The sequence below is a fragment of the Calonectris borealis genome, chromosome 18 (genome assembly GCF_964195595.1).
Source record: "Calonectris borealis chromosome 18, bCalBor7.hap1.2, whole genome shotgun sequence".
Taxonomy (NCBI): Eukaryota; Metazoa; Chordata; class Aves; order Procellariiformes; family Procellariidae; genus Calonectris; species Calonectris borealis.
In genome coordinates, this window is record NC_134329.1 from 13,391,756 (window position 1) to 13,414,273 (window position 22,518).

The following is a 22,518-nucleotide window of genomic DNA, read 5'->3' on the forward strand; positions in this document are numbered from 1 at the left end:
CCTCCCGCCGCCGCTCTCACAAGACCTGCCTTGTTGGCTTGTGACCACAGCGGCTACAGACAGCATGGGACGGCATCTGGATCAAATGAGTTATGGGGCAAAGAAACGCACCCTGTCTGCTCTCCGTTTGGAGGCTGATATTTTTCACGTATGATGACTGGGGGAAGGGCGCTTCGGAGTTTATATTGGATTTCAACAGTTGGAAACGGAGCTGCAAATCAAACAGAGATCAGCTTATGATTTGCAACCAGGGCTTTCTAGGTGTCTGAAGCAACACTTTGGAAGGAGCGTGGGGAAAAGGAGAATGTAACTACATCTCATTTGGATGGAGAGGACTCACAGATGTTAGGAATATTTTTGATCAACAGCTTTCCTGGCACTGCTTGTGGTGGAATCCACAACCTTGACGGCTAGCTGAGTAAGAAAGTGCTGGCAAGCTCCTGTCTGCATGCAGGCAATTTGCAATGCTGCCAGTCAATATTTCAGTGAAAACAAAATTGCAGGGATCATATTAAAAGAGGGGAAAAGGGAAAATAAACCAAAACAAAAACCAGCCTTCGCTTTTAAGAGAAACTCTGATATGACCTGATGGGAAAGACCCTCCCAAATCACAACGCACTCTTTGTTTGTTTAAAATTAACACACTGTGATGGGAGTCCTGCCGTGCGCACGCAAAGGCAAGCCCGCCAGCAGCAACAGAAGCAGACTCAGCAAGAAGTGGCTTTACACGGGGACACCTGGGTGGCATGTTTAGTACAGGCCTGCAGGAAATGATGCAGAAAGAGGTTTATAGTTGTGTCCATTTGGCAGAGGAAATGTAGGCAGCAGGCAAGGGTCTGAGCCAAAGACCTGGACCCAGTCCTGCGCAACTGTCGGGAGGAGAGGGGAAGGGACGGGAGGAAAGGAGAGCTTCTGCGGCAATGTTTTCAAATTTGGGTCTGGATGCAGCCATGCTGGCCTATTCTTAGTTTAAAACAATGGTATTCTTGGGGGGAGACAGCAAGCGGTGTAGCCCAGGCAGCATTTCTCACTGGACCAGTCTTGAGATGACTGACACAGGCTCTCAGGGGCATTTAAGCCCCTGGTATAGCTCACACCACCATTTGGAGAATCTTTAGAGTGTCTCTGAATTCCTCCCGCCTCCATGGCTTGCAAAAGGGTGCTCTGCTGCTCACAACCACTGGAGCTGGGCCCTTTTCTGCCCTGGCCCTAGGACTAAGCTTGGCTAACTACGCTGCCACTGTCAGCGGGGAGTCCTCAGACGTCTGCTTAAGGCTGCTTTACAGCGTGTACTGCTGGAATGACATAAAGGGTCCAGAGACTGGCCTGTAACACAAAAATATTTCAGGCCAAAAGGTACATTATGCTCAGAGAATTTGTTCGTTGATCCAATGAAAGGTATAAAATAATCCGCTCCACTTTGGTTATTAAATTGATCAGTACAGAATGTAATGGACATATTTTAGTTGTTGGTTTCAGGTTTCTAGCTCAGTTTTAAAGACCGGTTTAATAATAAAAATAATGACAATGTTCCTTATTGTATAAACATTCAATGCTCACACTGTAAATTTCTTCCCCCAGCCATTAAGCCTGTATTAAATCAGGTTGTCTCTGCAGAGCTTGCACTGTGAGCGCCTCTCGCTGTGCCCAGAGAAGGCCAGCCACGTAGGAAAGCAACTGGCTGGAGACAGCTTAGCTGTTCAGAAGCCAAATCACATAGTACTGAGAAAATTAAAATGTTAGCTGCTTCATCCAGCAAGGCTGGCCCTTTTCTGCCACCCTGCTTTGTGGATAGCTTCCCAGGGAGCGGGCTCTGGCTTTGCTTTTCCAGTTTAACATTCACGAGTCAATGCAGCTTGAGATTGGGTTTGCAAACTCTCATGCGATCTTTGGCGATGCTGCCTGGTCCTACACTTCCCGAGATGTCACAAGGACAAGGACTCATGGGCCTGAAGGGACAAACACTTCTTCCGTGGGTTTCATGCCACGAGACAGGGAGCGTTCAGGAGACAGATCTCTCTCAAAACCGGATCATCAATAAATATGGAAATACAGAACAAACTAAGCAGACACCAGCAGCAGATGCAGGTTCATAGATGTCTGCTTATTACCAAACCTCACTCCAGCTGAGACTTAAATAGCCTCCTTTATGCAAAATGGGAGAGGGAGCGGAATTGAAGGAAACTGGCAATTACACAATTTTATTTCCCTCCTAGCCCATTCGCTTTTCATCAGGTGGCTCTGCGCTCGCATACGAAAGGCGCTTGTGAGCGCTAAGTTAAGCACAAAGCCAGCTTAATACTTTCACTGGGAGGAAGTCTCCATGTGCTTTTCTGGATGCAGTGGAAAAGCACAGTGAACACGTTATTTTATATTATTTTGAAAGCATCAGGAATGCCTGAGAAATGGGGACTTCCAGACTGCACCGTCCTTCTTTTCCAAGGCTGCACCTCTCCTGAACACGATGGTGTTCAGAACCAGACGCCAGGGTCTCAGTTTAACCCCCGCACTGAGAGTCATCTGTATAGATCCATCTGCAATCTTCTTCTTCCTCACCTTTTAAAAAAACCCAGCTCCTCCTTTTTTCTAAAATCTCCACCCAAACTCTAGTGGCTTGACCGGCAAAGAACCCACCATCTCACAGTGCTAGAGGATGTATTTTGGCGCGATCAGGCTTTCCTGGCTTTGCCGCTCACCTTGCGGATACCCTTTAAGAATATATCTCCAACAGGCAAAAGGTTAATGTCCATTTCATTGGAGAAAGATCTGGAAGTCTGACTATTCCCTTATGGATAAGCCTTAAAGAATTTATTAGTGATGAAACCAATATGCTTCTTCAGAAACTTAATAGGGTTCCATAAAAATTACTTCAATAACTTTTAAAATTTAATGGGCAACGAGAACCTTTCCACAGGCTTTTTGAACTGTCCGACAAGAATCCCATAGCAGGGATATAATTCTGCAATAAATTTTGCAGGACGGTTAGAAAAAGTATAGAAAGCTTTTAATTTCCTATTACCTCCTGTAAGACTTTGCCATCAATTTAAAGCAAATAAATGAACTAAAAGCACTGCAGTCACTTTTCTGTCCCAGTGATTTACAAGAAAATATTTACTGTTTGGACAAAAACCCAAAAAACTAGAACAAGTATCCTTTTCAGAAACACAGACACGCAAACACAAACACTATGCCAAGTCCTGCTCTCTTATACATCGGTGTAAACCCAAATAAATCCAGTGAAGTCAATGGAGTCAGTATGGCTTTACCTGGCTGAACCGAGCCCGGGAGCCGGGGCCGAGCGCACAGAGCAGCGGAGATGGAAGGAAAGCCTCACGCTGTGAGTCCCCGGGCAGCTCGGCAGCAACATTAACAGGCTCCACGGGGAACGGTGTTCAGCCCTTGTTAGCAGGAAGGATGGTCAGCGAAGCACGGAGGTGAGAGAAGTGGCGAGCACACGGGTGCATGGCTCGCGCAGTTATTAAAGGAGAAAACGGCAGGAACCCTGTGGGCTGAAAGCAAGCCCCGAACCTGGCCTCCCTCCTCCCCTCTCATGGGACAGGACCGGAGAGCTGCATCACTTACAGCAGTGATTTCAAATGAATATTAAAAAAAAAAACCAAACCAAACCAGAAACATAGCATGAACTACTACTGCTCGCCACACAGCTGATTGGGACAGCAGGGTCCTGCTCATCAGCCACGTCCCTGTCCCGGGAGGAAGGCCTCGGTCTCTGGTGGGGCGGTGAGAGGAAGGGAGAAGCAGCGAGATGCTGACAGCATCTTCTTCTCCTGAAGTCTCCGCTGCTGGAGGCTGGGGCCTCGCTGGGACTTACAGACCCCGCCAGCATCGCACACAAAAGAGTAACCAGATCCATTTGCAATTAAACAGCACGCCCTGGTCTCATTGATCACTCCCATTGATTGCCCAGAAGGAAACACAAGCCGACCTGGGGTCAGATCCAGCTCCCCCCTGCACCAGCCTCCTTACCCCCCACCGCCTTGTCAAATTACTTGTCGATCCTCAGGCTGCCCTGTTTTATGCTGGTGACCTGCACCGAGCACGGGGTTACCGTGTCTGCGGGAGTCCCTAATGGGCTATTACACAGCACAGGATAGCTGCCCATCGGTAACCTGTCAAACTGCTTCCCCGAACCAGAAACACAGAGCATGGGGTGGAGAGCGGCATGGAAAGGAACATCGGAGAGCTTAAAAAATATAGCACAAACCTAGGCTTTGTGCAGCATGGTGCGCACCTCCGGTACAGGTCAAGGGGGGCTGAAGAAAAGGAGGACTCTCCTTCGTGAGGAGCCAGCCTGATTTAAACGGGGATGTGGTGGCCACGGTGTGCTCAGACCTGTACTAGAGGTCCAGACACCTCCCCTCGCCCCGCACTGCAGTGCTGGTCCGTACGAATCAGGTTTACAACCCAGTGTTTAATTTTTTAAGAAACTGACACTTTACAAAATCTTACATGAATAAAACATGAGGTCTCTGAGGTATTTTAAAAGCAGAATCGAGAAGACCCGATAGCTTTGTGGGGGTTGCAACTGCTGCTCTTAACATCATCGCCCTACAGCATCCTTCTGGTGCTGAGATACAACCTGTACCCGCATCCTGCAGTCAGGGACAGCAGCTGCAAACAGCACTAGGACTTACCAGCTTGGCTTTCGCTCCTCAAGAGAACAGATAAGCAAACTATAAACAAGGAGTAAAAAGATGGTATCTTTCAACCATCCTTTAAAAGTCTGGGCAATGTAAACTACTACACACATTTGGAAGGAATTATTTTTTCTTCCCTTTTTTTTTTTTCCTGATTTACAGTTTGATGGTCCTTTTATCTACTTTCACATGAACCGAGAAAAGCTAGAATGTGCCTACTCAATCAATATGAGTTTGTGCTGGAGCATTCAGGATATATATTATTTTGCTTTTACAGTTTATTTTAAATAAAAAGTATAATTAAAGAAAATAAACCACCCACTTCATAACATTTATACAACGAAGACTTGATTTATTTTATTTACGTTTTGGTGGGCAAGGCACAGCATGCAGTTAGCTTTCCGTGATACTTAACAAAGCCGCATTTGAAATTTAAAATCTTTAAGGAAATGAACAAATTCTGCGGAGGAAGGGCAGTTGAGCAAAGAGACTTCTTACATTACCCTAGGTAATTCTGCATATATATGTTTCTGCGTGCCTCTCTCTACTCCAAAAACATATCCATGACTTGGATGCTTTAAATCAAAAAGCAATTTCAGTCTGTAATACTCAAATAAATAATTAAACACGTTTTATCTCCTACAGTATTGCTTCTATTCATTCTAATCCCACTGACAGGAATGCAGCAACATACCCCACATCCTTAAAATAACAAAACAAAACACAAGACACCAACCAGAAGGCCTGGAAATGTTTATAATTCAACTTTTCAACTCTCTTGGCTGCAGCCTGAAGCTACAAAGAAAGCTCTATGCTGGCTCACTTGAGGGAGACAGACCCGGAGATAGCTCTGCAAACCGCATGGCAAACGGTGCGAGCAAAACCTGCCCGCTTGCACGAGGCAGCTCTAACTTTGGGAGGCATACAGCACTCAATTTGTGTTGAAGTTAATAAATTATCCACTTTTGCAGTCTAACTGAGTTTTACGAAGTTAAACGGACAGCGTGGTTAAGGTGAATGGTCTCTCCTACTTGTCCACCATATTTTCACAGCTACTATGGATAGGGATGGTTATACCCTGAACTACTAATAAATACATATAACGTAGCTAACAGGGGAGACAGTACATTCCCATTCCCAAAGACAAGGCCGAGAGCTTTCCAGAGCCTGCAAAATCAGAAAACTGCAAGAAGACTGGAAGACTGCACTTACTGCACTAGTTTCTGTGTTTGGCTTTGTTTAGAAATGTGGCTAACTGGCTGTGACTTGGGTGATTATCTCGGTTACCCACTGTTTGAAAATCAAAGTCCTCCTCCTTCTCAGGCCACTCTATAATTACATATATGCCTATGCAAGAAAGCTAATGTACTCATCCAGGCAGTGACAAAATTAGATAGAACTTTTTCTAAAAGAGGATGCTGGGATGAGCTCACACGCTGGATTTAACAGTAGTGCAGGGTATCCAGTATTGCCAACCCCCCAAGCATTTACAAATCACAAACCATCTTTAAAACGAGGTTAAAAACAAAGTATTTGGGCTTCTTTTTGACTGTGCTTTGAAGCACAGAAGAATCAGAGTTCGAGGCTCTTCTCTGTAGCCAGAAAGACTAAAGTCTCGCTTAAAAAATGAAATTAAAGCTTAGCTTTGTGTATAATTCTCTGAAGGCCTGGGTTTCATGAAAAACACAGAATATTGCAAGGTTGTGATAAAATCGCAAGAGATGCAACATGGGGAGCAGAGCAGCTGCAGAGCATCCTCAGCACTGTATAAATCACAGCAACGTGGTTGCTATCCAAATAAATGCATTACTTATTGTATTTATTATTACAAATGGTGCTGTGGAAGTTTTTGCGTGCCTGTAATTATGGTGGACTCTTGTCCAAAGATTCAGCTGTAAATTATCATCCCTCTCAAGTTCACTGACTGTGCAGGTAATCACACACGAGACGGTGACCTCATCAAAACGTAACCAGAACCTCGGGAAGAAACTGAGATCCAGGGACGAGGTGCATCTCTGCTCTTCCTGCATCTCAGACCCCATGTGGACCCCACGCGAGAAAACTGGGGAAATTTATGATACCTCTCCTGACCTCCATTCATGTAAAACACAGCCAATTGCCTGACCGGGTGCTGTGAGACTTGTTTGCTCTGTGTCTATGCAGATCTCCTCGCGATGGAAAGTTCTACACCCTGGCACAGTAAGGTAGAGGCCCTGAAGGAGAGGTGAACCCCATTACAGGAGATGCTGTCCCAGTCCGGACAGGGAGTCTGTGACCCTGACAACTGGAGAGAGAGGGCCAGGGGGACAGGACCAGAGGCAGGGCAAAGAACACAAGCAGCACAGCAAGCACAGGAGACACGGGGCTCTCGATTCCCCTGTTAGCACTGAGCAACCATTAAGCTGTGCTGCTGCAAACCTGTGCCAAGCACGTCATTTTGAGCTCAGCTGCGTTCAGGTTGTTTTCTGCTTCACCGGGCACTCGCAGGTTCCTCCTGGAGAGCTGACTTGTGCTCTCCTGTCCTGCCCCTGCCCCGCTGCCCCTCCTTTCCCCTTTCATCCCATCTCACAGTAATAACCATCGGTTTTTAACAGCATGTCCTACATGGGAGGTTTTGTAGTTCCAGCTTTTAAAATGATTTAGTGTGACAGTTTAGTGTTGAATTTAAAAAAAAAAAAAAAAAAAAAAAGAAAGAGAAGCAGCAGAGAGAAAAAGGAGAGACAGTCCCCTTAAGGCAACAACATTACGGAGCAGCGATCTCAGAGGAACAAGGGTTCTTCTCTGGTTCAGATGTGCTTGTCAGGGCTCAGTGTCGTCTCCGAACAAGAAATCTCTCCTGCTGGCCCAAGGCACAGTTTTGTGGTCAAGAGGACAGAAAATAAAGGGAGGGAACTTCAAAGAACCATAAGCTGCATTAGCCCGCTGGGGCGGGTGGCTGCGGCACATCCCCTGGCTGACAATTACGACCTGCACACCGAGAAAGCTTGCCTCCCTCTTGTCAGAGGGATAAGACACAGGCTGTGAGCTTTAGAGCTTTGAGGATGTGTACAGTTCATGATGAAAGATAGCACTTCAAAGCCCTCTGCCTAGAAACCCAGGGAGAAGCGAGAGTGGAGGGTAAGCAATCTTTTTTTCCTGGGGGGTGCATATGCGGGGGAAGGATAAGACTTATTTTCACTGTCATTTATTACTGCTATGAAAATGAAGCCTTGCACTGTTTATGGAATCTCTCATTAAAAGGATCTCTTGATAAATCGCTTGATAAACATTCGTTAATTAAGTCTCTCAGTGCACTTGGCTGACAAGCATTAGTCGTCATTTTGCAGGAGGGGGAAATCAAGGCATGGAGCTCAGCGATCCCCATGCAGCCCGGGGCAGAGCTGGGTCCCGACCAGTCGCTCCGTGCCACCAGATGGATGGATTACGCTGCTCCCTCTGCGTCCAGCTTGATTTTGATCCAAAGATAGGAGCAACGCACTCGGCTTCAACAAACTTCAAAGCCCTTGTCCCCTCGCTGCTGCCCAATGTCCCCTGGGACTGCAGGGCAGACGTGGCTGTGCAGGTCTGGCTCCTCCGTAGGCATCTCGGCTGATGCCCTGGGGGCTCCTGGACACCCCTTTCATCTCGCAGGCGGCACCTCCACACCCACGCCTGCCCAGGGTTATGAATGGAGACACCTTAGCTGCTGCCCAGCCTCCACTTACTCTGCAATGGAGTTTTCCTCGTCCTTGGCCAACGCTAAAGCCATTTGGGAAACATCTACTTTGAGACGCCTGCTTCACCCTAACCCCAACAGTGGCCCTGGGTTCAAACACTGGGCGCTCAGCAGGTCTCCCAGGCCGCAGCTGCAAGGTTATTGTGGTAGAGAAGGCACCACCTCTCCCGCTCTCCCTGGCATACAGCAGGTCTGGAGCACGGAGAGGTAGGAGAAGGCTCAACGGCCTCCAGCCAGACCCATCAGGGAAGCCCACTGCAGGAGGGAGCCAGCAGCAGGAACGCAACACTCAAGTCCTTAAAATACAAACTATCCTACCCGCCCCACACTTAAAAATATCATCACAGCAGGCAGGCGGAGGTCCTTGCAGGGACTCGGGGGTGAACGTTCCTCTCACCTCCCCAGACCGACAACGCGCCCGCCCTCCCACCAACCACCAGCACTCCCTCTGCCTCATCCACCCACTTGGAGACAGAGGGACGGATCCGGCTTTCGCTTATGCCTCCCCTGCCCTGCATGGCACTTGCCCTTCAGAAAAAGCTGGGAGATTCCTGTGAGAAAGGAGCTGCATGAGAGAGCAAACAGACCTTTATTATTTGTTTATCGATTTATTCACCAGGAGGATGTAACAACCGGCTCTCGGCAGCAAATGCCCTTGTAACGCCGTGCTGCAGCGACAAGTTGGCTAAACAAATGCTTTTCTGCGTCAGAAAACAAAGACCTGTCAGCACAGCAGATCAGGGATTCTCTGCTTTTACTTTTAATTATTATTTCCTTACACAGAGGATCTAATCTCCTCTTCTCCTGGAAGCTCAAAGTGCCCCATTCAGCCTATTTCACAGCTGTGACTACCGAGGTCACCCCGGGTCAGGACACCTCTCTCCGCCGCACAATAGCGACCGGTCCCCAAAGTGGACATCTACGCCGTGCATCTGTTGTTGCAGATGAACTGGTGTCAAAAGGAGAAGCACCGCCGCCGCCGCGGCCCCGGCAGGGAGGGGGCGAAGACAAACGTTACCCAGAGAGCCCCAGACAAAAGACGCTGCTCCTCAGGCCTTTTGTGGAGCTGTGAAATATGGTCAAAGGTTACGTTTTACAGCTGTTCCAGCCTCAAATAAGCGAAACCCGTCTATCTTAATACTTAATTGCATTGCTAAGCTGCTGATAAACTAGGACGGCATGAAACAAATACGCAGGGCCAAACACATCCCCAGGGAAAGTTTGTGGGAACAGGGGGAGTTGCACCAGACAATGAATCCACTTTATTGTGTTTTAAAAGCCTGGTTACCTTCAATAAAAGCTGTAGCTTGGATGCTGCAGATTTGCTAGTTAATATCTCTCCAAAAAGGCCGCAAGTGTTTACAAAAGAAGGGCACGGCGCAAATGCCCACGGGAGAGGACGAGCACGTGCCGCGCCACGCGTGTGCCCATCAGGAAACCGTGTTGAGCTAATCCCCTCCCCGCGCAGCCACCGCGGCTCCAGCCCTGGAGAACACGGGCCTTAAATCAACGCTCTTATCTCACAAAAGGAATTTAAGTGCAAGGCTTTGAAAGTCACTTTCTCCCGGCCATATGGCATCCCCGAGCCTGGCCGTGTTGGAGCGGCGTTCATTTGCATGTGCGAGAGACAAATCTGGCTCTTGTGTTGCGTGAGTGATAACAGGGCGAGGGGTAGAATTTAGCGCTGTTTGGGTTTCTGCACAAAATCTCGCCGAGGCAAATTTCTCTCACCTCTCCACGCAAGTGCCAAACGCTGAGGTAGCCCCCAGCAGAGCTTGCCTGCGATCGCAGCCCATGCCCATCAGCAAGGCTCCACCGGTACAGGGTAAAAGAGAAGTCCGAGACAAAAATCATGATCTGAACCCAAAGCTTCCTAAAGCTTAATGTCTACACCCACAGTAAACCAAACAGGAACAGTCTTAAGTTACAGGGATATAAACAGCAGTGAACACAAACTTCAAGACAGCAAATTCACAGGCATTCACACATTTAACTTCCTGATAGGGAGGTATTTTGAAAACTCGTGTTGCTGAGCTGCTCTGTGATATGAAGGGGTGGGGGGATCTCAGGCTCCAGCACGAGGAGGAGCCAACAAAGCTGCTAACGCTTCAACATAAGCCTCTCCAGCAGATCTCTGTGCCATGCATTTATGCAGGATGGCAAGATTTTTGTTTTGCTGAGGCAGTGCCGTATGGGCAATCTGGTTTGCCTTATCAGCGAGCCAAGGCTGAGAGAAGAGAAATGCTCTTCCCCACCATTTATTTAAACTTCCCTCCTTCCCCCAGATAAAGCTGCATACTTTCGTAAAAATATCTGCAAATGTAATAACATAATGGGCTTGTCATCGGTTTCCACATTTGGCATTGAAAATCTGCAAAGCTTGGAAAGAAAGAGAATTCCTAATACTTACCACTGCTAAAGAGCCCAGCTATAAACCGGGCCCGGATCCAGGTGATGGAGCACACAACCACCAAAACGCCTTTCCATGGCCAGCACCTACTCCTACACAACTGCAAATTATTCCTTTCTTGGCCCTCTTGAAATAATGCAAGAAGGTTGTTTCATCACTTCTTATTAATGGGCCTCATCTCCCCTCTTTGGGGTATTTGCATGTCCCTAGTATCCATTATTGCTCTGAACTGCTTTTATTCTGCAGCTCACTGCTGGGAACACTGCAGAACAGCCACACAACCTGGCAATTCATTCAGAGCCACACCACCAACCTCCTCGCATGATAAAGTGGAACCATTCCCAGTGCAATGCTTTCCATCACGTACCACACTTTGCCCTCTCCAAGGCTATTTCTTCAGTATTTTTGCCCAGTATCCATCTCGGTGAGATTATCCCTGGGAACACGTGAAACTGGAGTAGCCCTGTTTTACCGAGCCCTCCAAGGAGGGCTTGGCGTATTTAGAGATATGTCACGGCACCTCCCAGGGGGAATCTGAACCAGCGCAGTCTCTTAGCAACGCCCAGTGCGTATCACAGGTAACTCGCAATTAATAGTAATAGTGGGAGCTGCGAGCCGAAACCCTGCGACGCGCTGAGCACCTTCCACCTCGTTTTGGAGAACCGAGACGTTTTGGAGAACCGAAGCCTCAAACGCTCTGTGCGCACAGGCAGGAGAGGGATGCGCAAGCCCTTGTAAGGATAATACAGAAAACGCTGGAATACTGATTTGTTTAAAAGAAATGAGGATTTGATTGTATTAGAGGGAAAAGCATACCCCCTACAGTAAAGGCTGACTTCTCCTTTGTCAGTAATCCCTCTCCCTAAGACATTTGTTACAAATCTGACTGGTAGGGAAAAAGTCCCACCCCACACTGAGACAATGCAGCTCTAAATTTTAGCTTAATCATCACAAGCCTGTAAAGCTGATCTTTATGACAATGTGTGTGGCAAAATTAAAGGCGCTGGAAAAACCGATGTCCTGCTATTCGCACAATATGGATTCACAACTCAAATCTCTTGCTCTAAGATAAGGAAAGCATTTCTGCAGATCACTTACCTTTATTTGCTGCAGGGGAGAACAGCTTCTCAGAGCCTACAGAAGCCTGAAAAAGAAAGAGAAAAAGAGGGTGAGTAATACTAAAGGAGAATTTAGGAAGGCTTGTTCACAAAAACACAGCTCATAACACAAGTTGGTTATCTGTAGACCTGCAATTACACATTGCACCTGGAGGGTGCAATGTTGTGCCATTAAAAAATAAGCATGCATCCTAAGAAGATGAAAGCAAAGCGTATACAAGTACTGTCCTGATCTCACCCAGCTATATCCTCCTGTCTCGTTTATTTAGGCAGCCATGCAATGCACAGCTATTTTATCCATGATTCCTCATATAAAAACAAAACCAGTGAAACTGCTATCAAGCTGAAGAAAAAAAAAATTTCAAAGCCTCTCTCATTGAAAATAAGCTCATTTCTTGCTGAACATGCAAAATGTAATTTGTGTATTGGAAACACAAGTTGCAACTGAACACATCTGTATGAAAGAGGGTGTTATTTAATATTATGCCAAATGATAGGTACATGCTGCTATGCACTTAGTTGAGTATGAAGTAAAACGACTTCCTCTCGGAAGAAGCCTGTCTCCTTGCAAACTGGGTTGCACTATGCCGTTTGAACTCCACAGCAGTGTATTTGTGCTCCTCACAGCTCTGGGAAATAGTTAAAGAAATCCAATTAACCTAAACCTTGTAAACAGCTTCATGATAATCAGGGTCACTGGGTTACAGACAAGATGATAATGACAGACAGGGAAAAAAAGTCCATTCATCGTAAATAAAGCTTTTATGAGTTAATTTGATGGCTTCCTTCCCTCCCCCGACTGATATCAAACAGTAAACCTATTTCAGCATAAGCTTTTCCCCCTCGCTATCTGATAAAATAGCAAGTAGCCTCTACAGAATCAAAGCTGGTCTGGGAGCAGGGAGCACGATCAACATTACTACCGTATAGCTGAAAATATCATCAACGTTTTGGCACTGACTGGTGCACGAATAAAATGGGGTGAAGTACAAAGCTGAAGAGCAAAAGATATTGAAAGTGAAAAAAGCCTTTCTCCCCTGGCTCTGCTTTAAAAACAATGAATTAATTCAACACATGGCTGAACTAAGTTGATTTTCTTTTTGATTTTATTGATTTTATTCTAAGATGTCTTGGGAGATTTGCATGATAAAGAGCACTATGAATTGTATTATTGTTATATATTTTAAATGATGACTCAGAAGGAAAAAAACAAATAGTAAAATGCCAGAAGATCTGCATGAGATATAGTAAGAAGCAAGAAAGAGTGATCTATTAATGTTATTTCTAAGGAAAGTGGCACTGCAAGCACTGAATGTCTTACTTAATGCAAATGCATAAAAAAGAGAGGGAAAACAACATGAAAAATAGGTTGAGGCTGAGACACGTAAGAAAGAAATTCTGAATCATGTCCACGACAAAGCTGCACGTGTAGCTGTGGCATGTATGATCGTTACACAGCTCAGCAAACGGATCCTAAAATCTTAGGGAAAATTAGTTACCTGCACGATCCCTTCACTGCATGGATTAAAGAGAGGAAGAACCAGGATTAAACAAGGTTTTGCCTAGGCTGGTTTGCAAAGAAAGTGTAACAGCGTCACACAGCAGCAACAACAGTGGTGCATAAAACGTTTGACAGCCAACTCTGAATTTACAACCCATTATTAAGAGATTTTTCACTTACAATCAACACAAAGTCACCACGGACGCAGAACCCATCTGCAGGCTCTGGGAACTCACCCGTACTAGCAGCTCACACAAAGCCAGGACCTAGCCTCAAAGCACTCCATACGGACACGTGGCAGGTGGATAGATAAGATTCCCTCATTTTATAGGCAATGAAACTTTGGCGTGGCTTGCACTAAAGCCCAAGCAGTAAATTGGCAGCTCAGCCACAAATCCTAAGTGCCGGTTTCTGACGCGGGGGTGTGGGGTGTGCAGCCCACGAGAGGACCCGCTCGCCGGCAGCCTGCTTGGGAGAGCTGCCCTTCCCGGGGTGCCATCCGGAGCAAGCCGCCGGTTGCAGCACCCGCTCCGGCAGTGGCAGCCACCCCAGCCGGGAGAAGCTTTGTGCTTCGCCTGGTCTGGACAGTTGGGTCCCGCCGACACCGCTTTACGGCAACCACCAGCTCACTCCCTTCTGCGTAATTCAGTACCAAGGATTTAATATAGACTGGCACTGTTTAATCATGAGCTAAAGATCTCAGTGCTACAGGTCCAGGCTATATAAAAACAACGTTAAAGGAAGTCAAGCAAGAAAATTCACTTTTAAGAGAAAGTACAACACACGGATTATTGCTCAGTCTTCTGATATCAGTATGTGGCACCGCCTTCAACAATCAGAGTCAACATTTACCGAGCAGCGTTTTCAACATCACAGCCACAGTTTACAGACACAAACCTTCACACCTAGAGTCTACAGTAACTTTTGCTCTCACTTCTGGTGATTTCTAGCTCCAGATCTGAGCAGTTTTTGGCATGAGCACTATTCTGAAACAGTGAATGCCTGTGCTATAGGATATTCTGCGAGCTGCTGTAAAGGCAGGAGGGAAGCTGGGGGAGGAAGAGCCTGAATACATCATTCAATTCCATCAGTCACCCTTTAAAGGAAGCATACAATAAAACCTATGTGTCTGAGGGAGCCCACTAATGAGTGAAAAAATCCAGCAAACCAACGCATCTGCTAAAACAAGTCCCCTCCCAAATTTTCTGCTGTTTCAAGCAAATCATTTGCATATGTTTAAGAAGGGATTTAAAAAAAAAAAAAAGAAAGTGGATTTCTTCCCTTGTGAGCAAAACCAGGCGTTTGGAGTCCTTTATGCGGAAGGGTTCAAGCCATCCCAGGAAATCACACTTTTTTTGATTACAAAATGAAACTAGAAATTTCCTTTTTTCCCCCCTCTCATTGCCTCCTGCCTGTCTCCATCTGAAGGACCACCTCGGGGACCAGGGCAGCTGGAGCAGCGCCGTGCACCCCTCAAGTCTTTCACTGCCCCCAAATTCCTTTTTGTTGCTGCATAAGGCAGAGACACATCCCCAGCCTGAAGCTCACAGCCAAAAGACACCTCTAGCCTTCCTCGTACCGTTGCTGCCCATCTCCCTCCCCCATGGAGCACCGCAGCAGAGCCCAAGACAGGCGTGTTTTCATAAAAGCTGCTGCTTGCAAAGTCCCACCCTCACCCCCAGTGACGACCTTTGCATTTTAAGCATATCTAACATCTGTCCCAAAAGCAAAATACACACAAGTGATTCCAGAGAGCAGCACAGTTTCTGAGGTAGCCTCACACTGCTGAAACTTTTAAGACCCAGCACCCTTTCGATGACACGCTAAGATCTGCACCAAGCCTTGCAGGTCCCCCCTTTGTGGTTTATTCAACAAGTTAGCAATTTTCTCTGTCTGATTTTGATTTTCTTTCTTTTCTAACGTCTCCACCCAGTTTTGTGACAGTTTGAAACCAGGCTGAACACACTGCAGAGAAAAACAACATTTCTACCCTTTTCTGCTTTGCGAAGAGCAGGCAGAGGAGTGGTGGCTCCAGTCCCTCATCCTTCCTCCCCTTGAACCTAGCACATCTAAACACTGATTCAATTTTCAGCACTAAAAGCTTAACAAAGGCAGCTTTCTCCTCAAAATGTAAGGTGGTAACCACAAAGGATGTAGCACACCTTCTCCTCTGAAGGTGAACAGTGACGCATAATGAAGTCCATGCCTCGTTCATCCTGGTTCCCACTAACCCAGGGCAGCTGAAAGGTGTAAGAGCTTTTACAGATTAATAATTTAATGATTATATATAACAGAGCAACATCATCTGACAGAGACAGCATTATAAACTATGTCAGATCTCACAGTAATTACTTTTTTTTTGCTTCTTCTTTCTCTGTAACCTATAAAATGGCTAACTGGGAATAAAACCGTTCCTTATCACCAACAACAGAAGCTCTGCGGATCTTCACGTAGTCTCCTGGAGCACAGAACGCCAGATCCCAGCCTGATACTTCAGGCGCCTGATCACAAGACACTGGGAAGTTGCTAATAAAGCTGCAGTTCTGCTTCACAAGGAGCAAGAGCACATGGTGTTAGGGACCTGGTATGTCTGTCTTGTACAGGGCAAAAGCCAAGCGTTCCCTCCAAATCTGAGTCCAGTATGGTAGGCAGAGGGAAAAGGAGGCAGTAAAATACAGTTTACATTTTATTCTGGACGGCTGCCTATCTTCTAGACAGCCAAGAGCAGGTCTCAAGAGAGACTGTTTTCACACTGTTACTGAACTTAGCAAGCACTAAAAAGCTCTCAAGAAAACCCTTCTCCAGGAGATTCTCAAACTAGAAGTATTGGGTACGCTTAGAAAAACTTTCAGCATCAAGCATGGACACTACCTGAAAATTTTGGATCAATTTTCATTCTTCCCTTTGATCTGTTTCCCCTGCTTTTACCTACCACTCCGATGCCACTTGATCACTTGTCTAGCAGAGAATTTCAACACACGTCAGTATTGCTTTACTAGCTTCCAGTTGATTCTGTAAGTCATTCATACCAGACCCCTTCATTCAGTAATGTGAGAACAATAACTAGAACAAGAACGTATTGTTTGGGTTGTGATTCTTCTATAGGAAATGGAAATTGATACATATGGAAAGGTGCAAGAGGAGCCTAGAAATCACACACACAAAAAACAAACTAAAATTCGCCCTTAAGACCAAGAAAGTATTCAACACATTCCAGGATATAAAAGCAACCCACGGGTAACACTACCTGCATTGTGAGGGGATGTTTCAAGGGAACCTACGGTCTTTTCAAAACAGGATTATTTTTGGAGGGAAATCACAGCTCGATTAAGAAGACAAAAGAAAAGTTAGACCTACAAGTCAGTCATTTCATGCACCACCACAGGAAAAAAAGCTGGAGTAATAAGCACATGAGCTTCTTTTTTGTGACACCTTCTAGGAAAACCCAGCATTGTGGTACACGGCTGGCTGGGACAGAGCACAACCCAGCTGTGTAAGGGATTAAGCAAGAGGGAATGGGATACGTACACACCGGACTTCTACAAATCCACGTTGCATTTTGTGATTATCTCCCGACAGCAAAGAGGTTCACCTGTCCCCTTCCCCCCTGAGACCTTCACACAGAATTTATAGCTCAGGCTTTCAAGAGGGCTCAGCACTCAGCAGCTGCCCTTGAGGCACCAACCTGACCAGAGCTATCAGGTATGGAGCATTTCCGAAAATCCAGTTAAGATACTTGAATGGTGACCAGGTTGTTCTGAAAAATCTAGTTCCAGCTGATGGTCAGAATCACTTACGAAATTCTGGCTGTTGATGTCCAATGCAAATAATAAATAATATTCCTTAAGCAAGAATGAATGCCAGTCAGATCTCCAGCTTTCTAGCAACAATCCTAAAACTTCACTTGTGCCTTTAGCTACACCGTAACATGTCACAGTGAAACATGCAGCACAAACACCCTGAGCAGGCAACTATTTATTGAAATGGCAATGCCTTAAATGCCCCAGATATTTCTAGTTCAATTTTGATTCAAGGCCCTCTCTGGGAGGTAGTGATGGGTCTTCCGTATCTTGCATGAAAGTTCACTCTACAGAAGGTCCACTAGAAACAAAAAGTTTCTTGGACTGTACTTTCATACAGCAACGTCCTTGTTTAGGTTCCCACCTCGCATTCATTTAGCACATGCATATTCAGAACGGCTATAGTCCTGGAAAGGGCCTTTCACAACACACTCCTCTCTTCGTCACTTTTTCTTTCAAGAACACTTATTTCTCTCAGCTGTTTATATAACCATGACTATTTTTTGCAACAGCCCCTTTGAGAAGCTAGCACAAGGCTGGGAACAAAGAATTAAATTAGGCCATAGAGAGCCTAGAAGCAGACATCAGTGGTTCCAATTCACCACTGAATTACACTGAATTTCCACGATGGCAAATGGAAAGCGAGGCAAAGTGGATGATGACTGGAAGGCACCAAAGGAAATGCTGTACAGACAGTTTGATTCAGTTAGCGCAGGGCAACGAGGAGCCAAGCCCATCGCTTCTCCGCAAGTTCGACGTTACGGTTTTGTTTTGGACCTTCTCTTTTGGGCATACGGTGATAAGCTAAAAATAACACCATTTGAATCCATAGCATGTTCCTCATCGTTTTACAATCATTTTGGAATAGATCAAACTAGTTTAGATTAAGCAGCAACTGTAATTCTTAAACATATGCTGCTGCGGTCTGTCGGCTTATTGCACAGATGCGCCTCTTGCCGTGACGAAGGGTGACCTAATGCTCTGAAAGCAGCGGGATGCCTGACCTACAGCATGTCTGCTATCAGAGCCTCAGGGCACAGGCTCGCTAACTCTTCCCTCTCTTCTCAGACCATCCCTCCAGCCCCTGGAGAATGGCTATAGCCCAGAGTTTTCCCCTTCCTATTCCCTCCATTAGCCATGCTTTATGATTCATCTTCCTCTGAGCAGTTGCTGTCTCCCAAAGGAAAAGATCAAACTCCCTCTCCTTCCCAGCTCAGCTCCAATAAATAAATAAATACATGCACTGAAAAAGAATTTAGTAAAAGAGGAGAAGGGAGGAAGCTGGGGAGTTCCTGGGCCTCACCAATGCTGGTCATACAGCTGCAAAAGGTCCCTCAGCTGTTTGCACAGACACTGACCAGAAAAGAAAATTTCCAGCTGTCCCTCATTAAACCCAGCCAAAGTACTTGATTAATGTTATTGTGCCTGCATGTCCTAATTTAAATTAAGGTGCACTTGGTCTGTATCTCAGCATCCTCCTCCCTCAAACCTCAGCTCCCAAACTGCTACCAAAACCTACCCTGATTTTACACTCCTGGCTATTTTCCATTCTAACCAGCACTGGTTTTCCCATTACTACGTGCTTGTATGCTCCACGTCCTGGCTTATTCCCACCAAGCAAGTGCCAGTTATGGTTAGCCAGAAAAAAAGAAAAAGGAGAATATGAAGTAGATGTTGCTCTTCGTTTTCTCACAGTGGGTTGTTTTTACTTCTGTGCTCACGGACAACACCATCGACTTAGCTTCTGGGTAGTCTGGTCTATGGACGGCATCCAGAGGACAGTCCTCTCCCGGTGTCACTGCATCGGGCTGCACCTCTCACCATAGGTCAGAGGCAGCAACCTGTCCATGTTAAAGGCAACTGATACACGCCCCAGTCAGTGAGAAACAATTCTTCACGATACATTTACAAAAGGGCTTTGTGCGACCTCTTTTTAAACACCTCAAACAACAGAGATCCCATGCCTTTTCCGGAGAGCCGATCCCCCTCCTGAACATGCAGGATTTTCAGCCTGGACTTCCACCTTTAAAATTCTTCCATTACCCAGACATTGACTTAGGCAACTACAGACTTGATCACCGATTTAGCTTTTGCTACCGATGTAGGGGAAAACCTGCCTACCAATACGAAAGGTTGGGAATGCTGTGTAACATACTACTACAGCAGCTTGTATTATTGTCATTCCAGCTTGAAACTATCTAGCCAGGCTATCTGTTTGGCTGGGATACGGGTTTTTATTTGCACTAAATCAAACGGAATGGAGAGCGCTCTTTGCAGAACTACCTAAAACTTCTTATAATTCAAAGGCTGCATTGTAGGAAGAGTGATGGGGGAGAGCAGGGACTGCACGGCAAATGACAGGTGGCAGACTGTTGTTTGGTACCTACCAAATTACTCTGCTGCTCCCAGGGCTGCCTTGGCATTTCATTATCCCAACTCCCTCCTGGAAGGATGCGGACATAAATTCACACCTCATGTCCTGGTTTCCGTCAAACTGAGTAAGAGTGCAAATGCTGGCACCAACTGGGAATGCCAAGCAGGGCTTGGCACGCTAGAACAAACTCTCAGCTGTGGTCTTTGCCAGCTACCTGCATTTATCATTGTAATGGCCTGCCAGACAGGACTTGGCACCCGACGCGGAGGGCGGGAGGAGGAGGGCCAGGCTCCGCACTGCCAAGCAATTCATTCCTGTAGCTCCTGCCATCACTGTACCAGCAGGGCAACCTTCATTTTATTTTATCTTTTAACCAATTATGTGTCACCCAAATCCCACCTGCAGCCTTCTCCAACACAAATGGCTATAAATCACAGTTCAGAGACCAAGAGGGTTTTGCAAGACATTTGATTTCATAAAAAGGTCACTGTCTGTCTGAGAATTGCTGCAGTTCAAAAACGTACTGAATAACAACCTGCATTGGCAGACAGGGAAGGAATCGCTTCCATGGTCTGTTGCGTGTTGTCAGATAATATTAGAACAATTAGAGAGGCCAACAATGGCAGAATCATTAGGATTCAGCTGAACCAAAGACCTGATACAAACTCAGTGAAATATCTCCTCCTTTTAATTTTTGAAGAAAACATAATTGATTGAATAAAAAAGGGAAAATTGCATGAGCACACCAGAAACATTCGACATAACCAGCCTGAACAGGTACATGCCTGTTGTCACTGCAGCCTGCTCCAATCTGCCGAGGTATTTCAGAGCTTAACACCGTGCTTTGCCATTTCTCTGACCACTGCAATACTCCGTGGTCTCAGACCACTCAGGATGGTCTGCTGCTTAGGGGAAAAGCTATCTTCTCATTTTTAATCCATATGCTGGATATGTAGTAGACGCTGTATAGCACTTTACGTGAACCACATCACACAGCAAACATTTGGGGACGCTCAAAAATCATTCGATGCCGATGCTGTTCTGGACGCCCTTTGTGTCCATCCCTTTTTTGCAGGTGACATGTCCTGCCAGACAGCCCTCTGACAAACCAGCATCAAATTCTCTGAAATGGGTCAGGCTAACTGCAATAAATATAGGAGATACAGAGAAGACTGCATCGTCCTGCTAGCCCGGACGTATGGCACACGGACAGCCCTCCCACAAAGTTCCCAGTTACAGATGCAATCCTGACGTGGCCCTTTCCTGGGCTGGGGGGTCAGGGAGCTTATCAAGAAGGCGGCTCTTGTCCGCTGCTATTGAAACTTGCTGTATTACCCGCAGCAACCTCAAAGGAGTGCCTCTGCAGAAGGCTCTTTTGTTGTTGTTGTTTCTAATTCACTGCTCCAAAATATTTCTTGGCTGCATCCCAGGGCTGAAGCCTTATCTGCCCATCCCCCCGGCAGACACACAGCAGCTGCGGAGGCTTATCACGGCTGCCTGTCCACTGAGTTTACAAATTAACACCCTATCGAGGCTGCACGAGGGCTGATTAATCAGAGAGAGGCAGTCTGAGGGCCTTTATCACCGTAAGCGGCTGGGAGAGAAGTCACAAATCTCTCAGGAGGTCGGAGATGCCTTACAAATGAAAGAGCGGGAGGCCGGAGAGGAGGAGGGCGCGGTGGTACGGAAGCAGATATTTTAGAGATAGTGGTGGTGGAGGTAATGGAGCAGTGGGAGGGGGTGAGCTGCAGGCAAACGCCAGTACATTATGACAGCTAAAAAAAAAGATAATTAACAGCCTATACCTCATGATTCTAGCTTTCCCTCCCCGGGCTATAATTTAGCCTATTGCTCCTTTGCTCCAGAGGACAATAAACATTTATTATGTTAAACACATAACTGTGCTGCACAAAAGCACCGTTCTTTCCCAGGTCCACTCCTTTCACAGCTGTGCAATCCAGGAGGAGGATGGGGCTTCTGAAGTGGGCTCCCCTTTTATGTAAAAAACAGCTTGGTTTGGGCAAAAAATGCAGCCCTGGCTTCACCCAAAGTTGCAGCGTGCTGGGTGCATTCATACCGAACGTGAAGGCAAATCCCAGGCAAATCCCAAGGGACCGAGAGCTCTCAGACGGCTCCACTGGCCCACCAGCACCTGACACCCAGCGTAAGGCTGCGCCTGGCTGCGGGAGCGTCGGCAGCCTGGAGCAGCTCCTGCTGCGACTGCAGAGATGCTGCGGTTCAGGCAGGCTTCACCAGCTAAGAAGCATCTCCTCCTTTCAATTCAGCAGCCCCGCTAAGAGGTTTACTGGGGAATTTTCAATCCCACCAGAATTACGTGTAGGGGAGATTCTTACTACAAGATGAATATTACAGTCGCGTGAAATCACACTGGAGCAGCGCTGGCCCTGCCCCCTCCGACCACTTCATCCATCGTAAAGCACCGCGATTGAGGAGATTTGCCTGTTCTAGTGGACTATGGTTCAGGCACTGCTCTTCCTTTACTTCAGTGCTAGTACCTGCTGCAGCCCTCCAGCTTTGTGCTTCTGCCAGGACAATGCAAAATAATTATAAAGACCAAGGGGACTCACATGAAAGAGATTTAAAAACTAATATACATCTTTAAAGGAAACCAAATGGGGCATCTGTCTACATTTGTCAACATTCATTTTTATTTTTAAGTTTTCAAGTTTAATCCTCGCGACCCAGACACAGCTGGATTTTTCCTTTAAAGTAATATATATGTAAACTGAGATTCTCATGCAGCAACATGACTCCAGAAGGTAAAACTTTAAGAAAAATGTTACCAATACGAAGACATTCATAAGCAAACACTGCAACCACCTTCTGCTCAGTCCTTTCTATTAACACACCAGTAAGCAATTCAACAAATAACCTCTGGATAAAAATGTCATTCACTGCAGCTTTACCACCAACAGCGCCGG

The 22,518-nt window shown here is 46.3% G+C and overlaps 1 protein-coding gene across 16 annotated transcripts in view; it reads right to left on the reverse strand.

Moving 5' to 3' along the window:
- The window catches only part of FBRSL1 (fibrosin like 1), a 552,901-nt gene that overhangs the window by 47,113 nt on the left and 483,270 nt on the right, over positions 1-22,518 (reverse strand). For 15 of the 16 annotated variants that reach the window (XM_075168048.1, XM_075168057.1, XM_075168060.1 and 12 more), the window contains one exon: positions 11,882-11,927. In XM_075168048.1, coding sequence (XP_075024149.1) covers positions 11,882-11,927 — 46 coding nt within the window. Of the gene's footprint in view, positions 1-11,881; positions 11,928-19,589; positions 19,641-22,518 lie in introns of those variants that run through there. The other variant, XM_075168064.1, reaches the window with a different exon arrangement.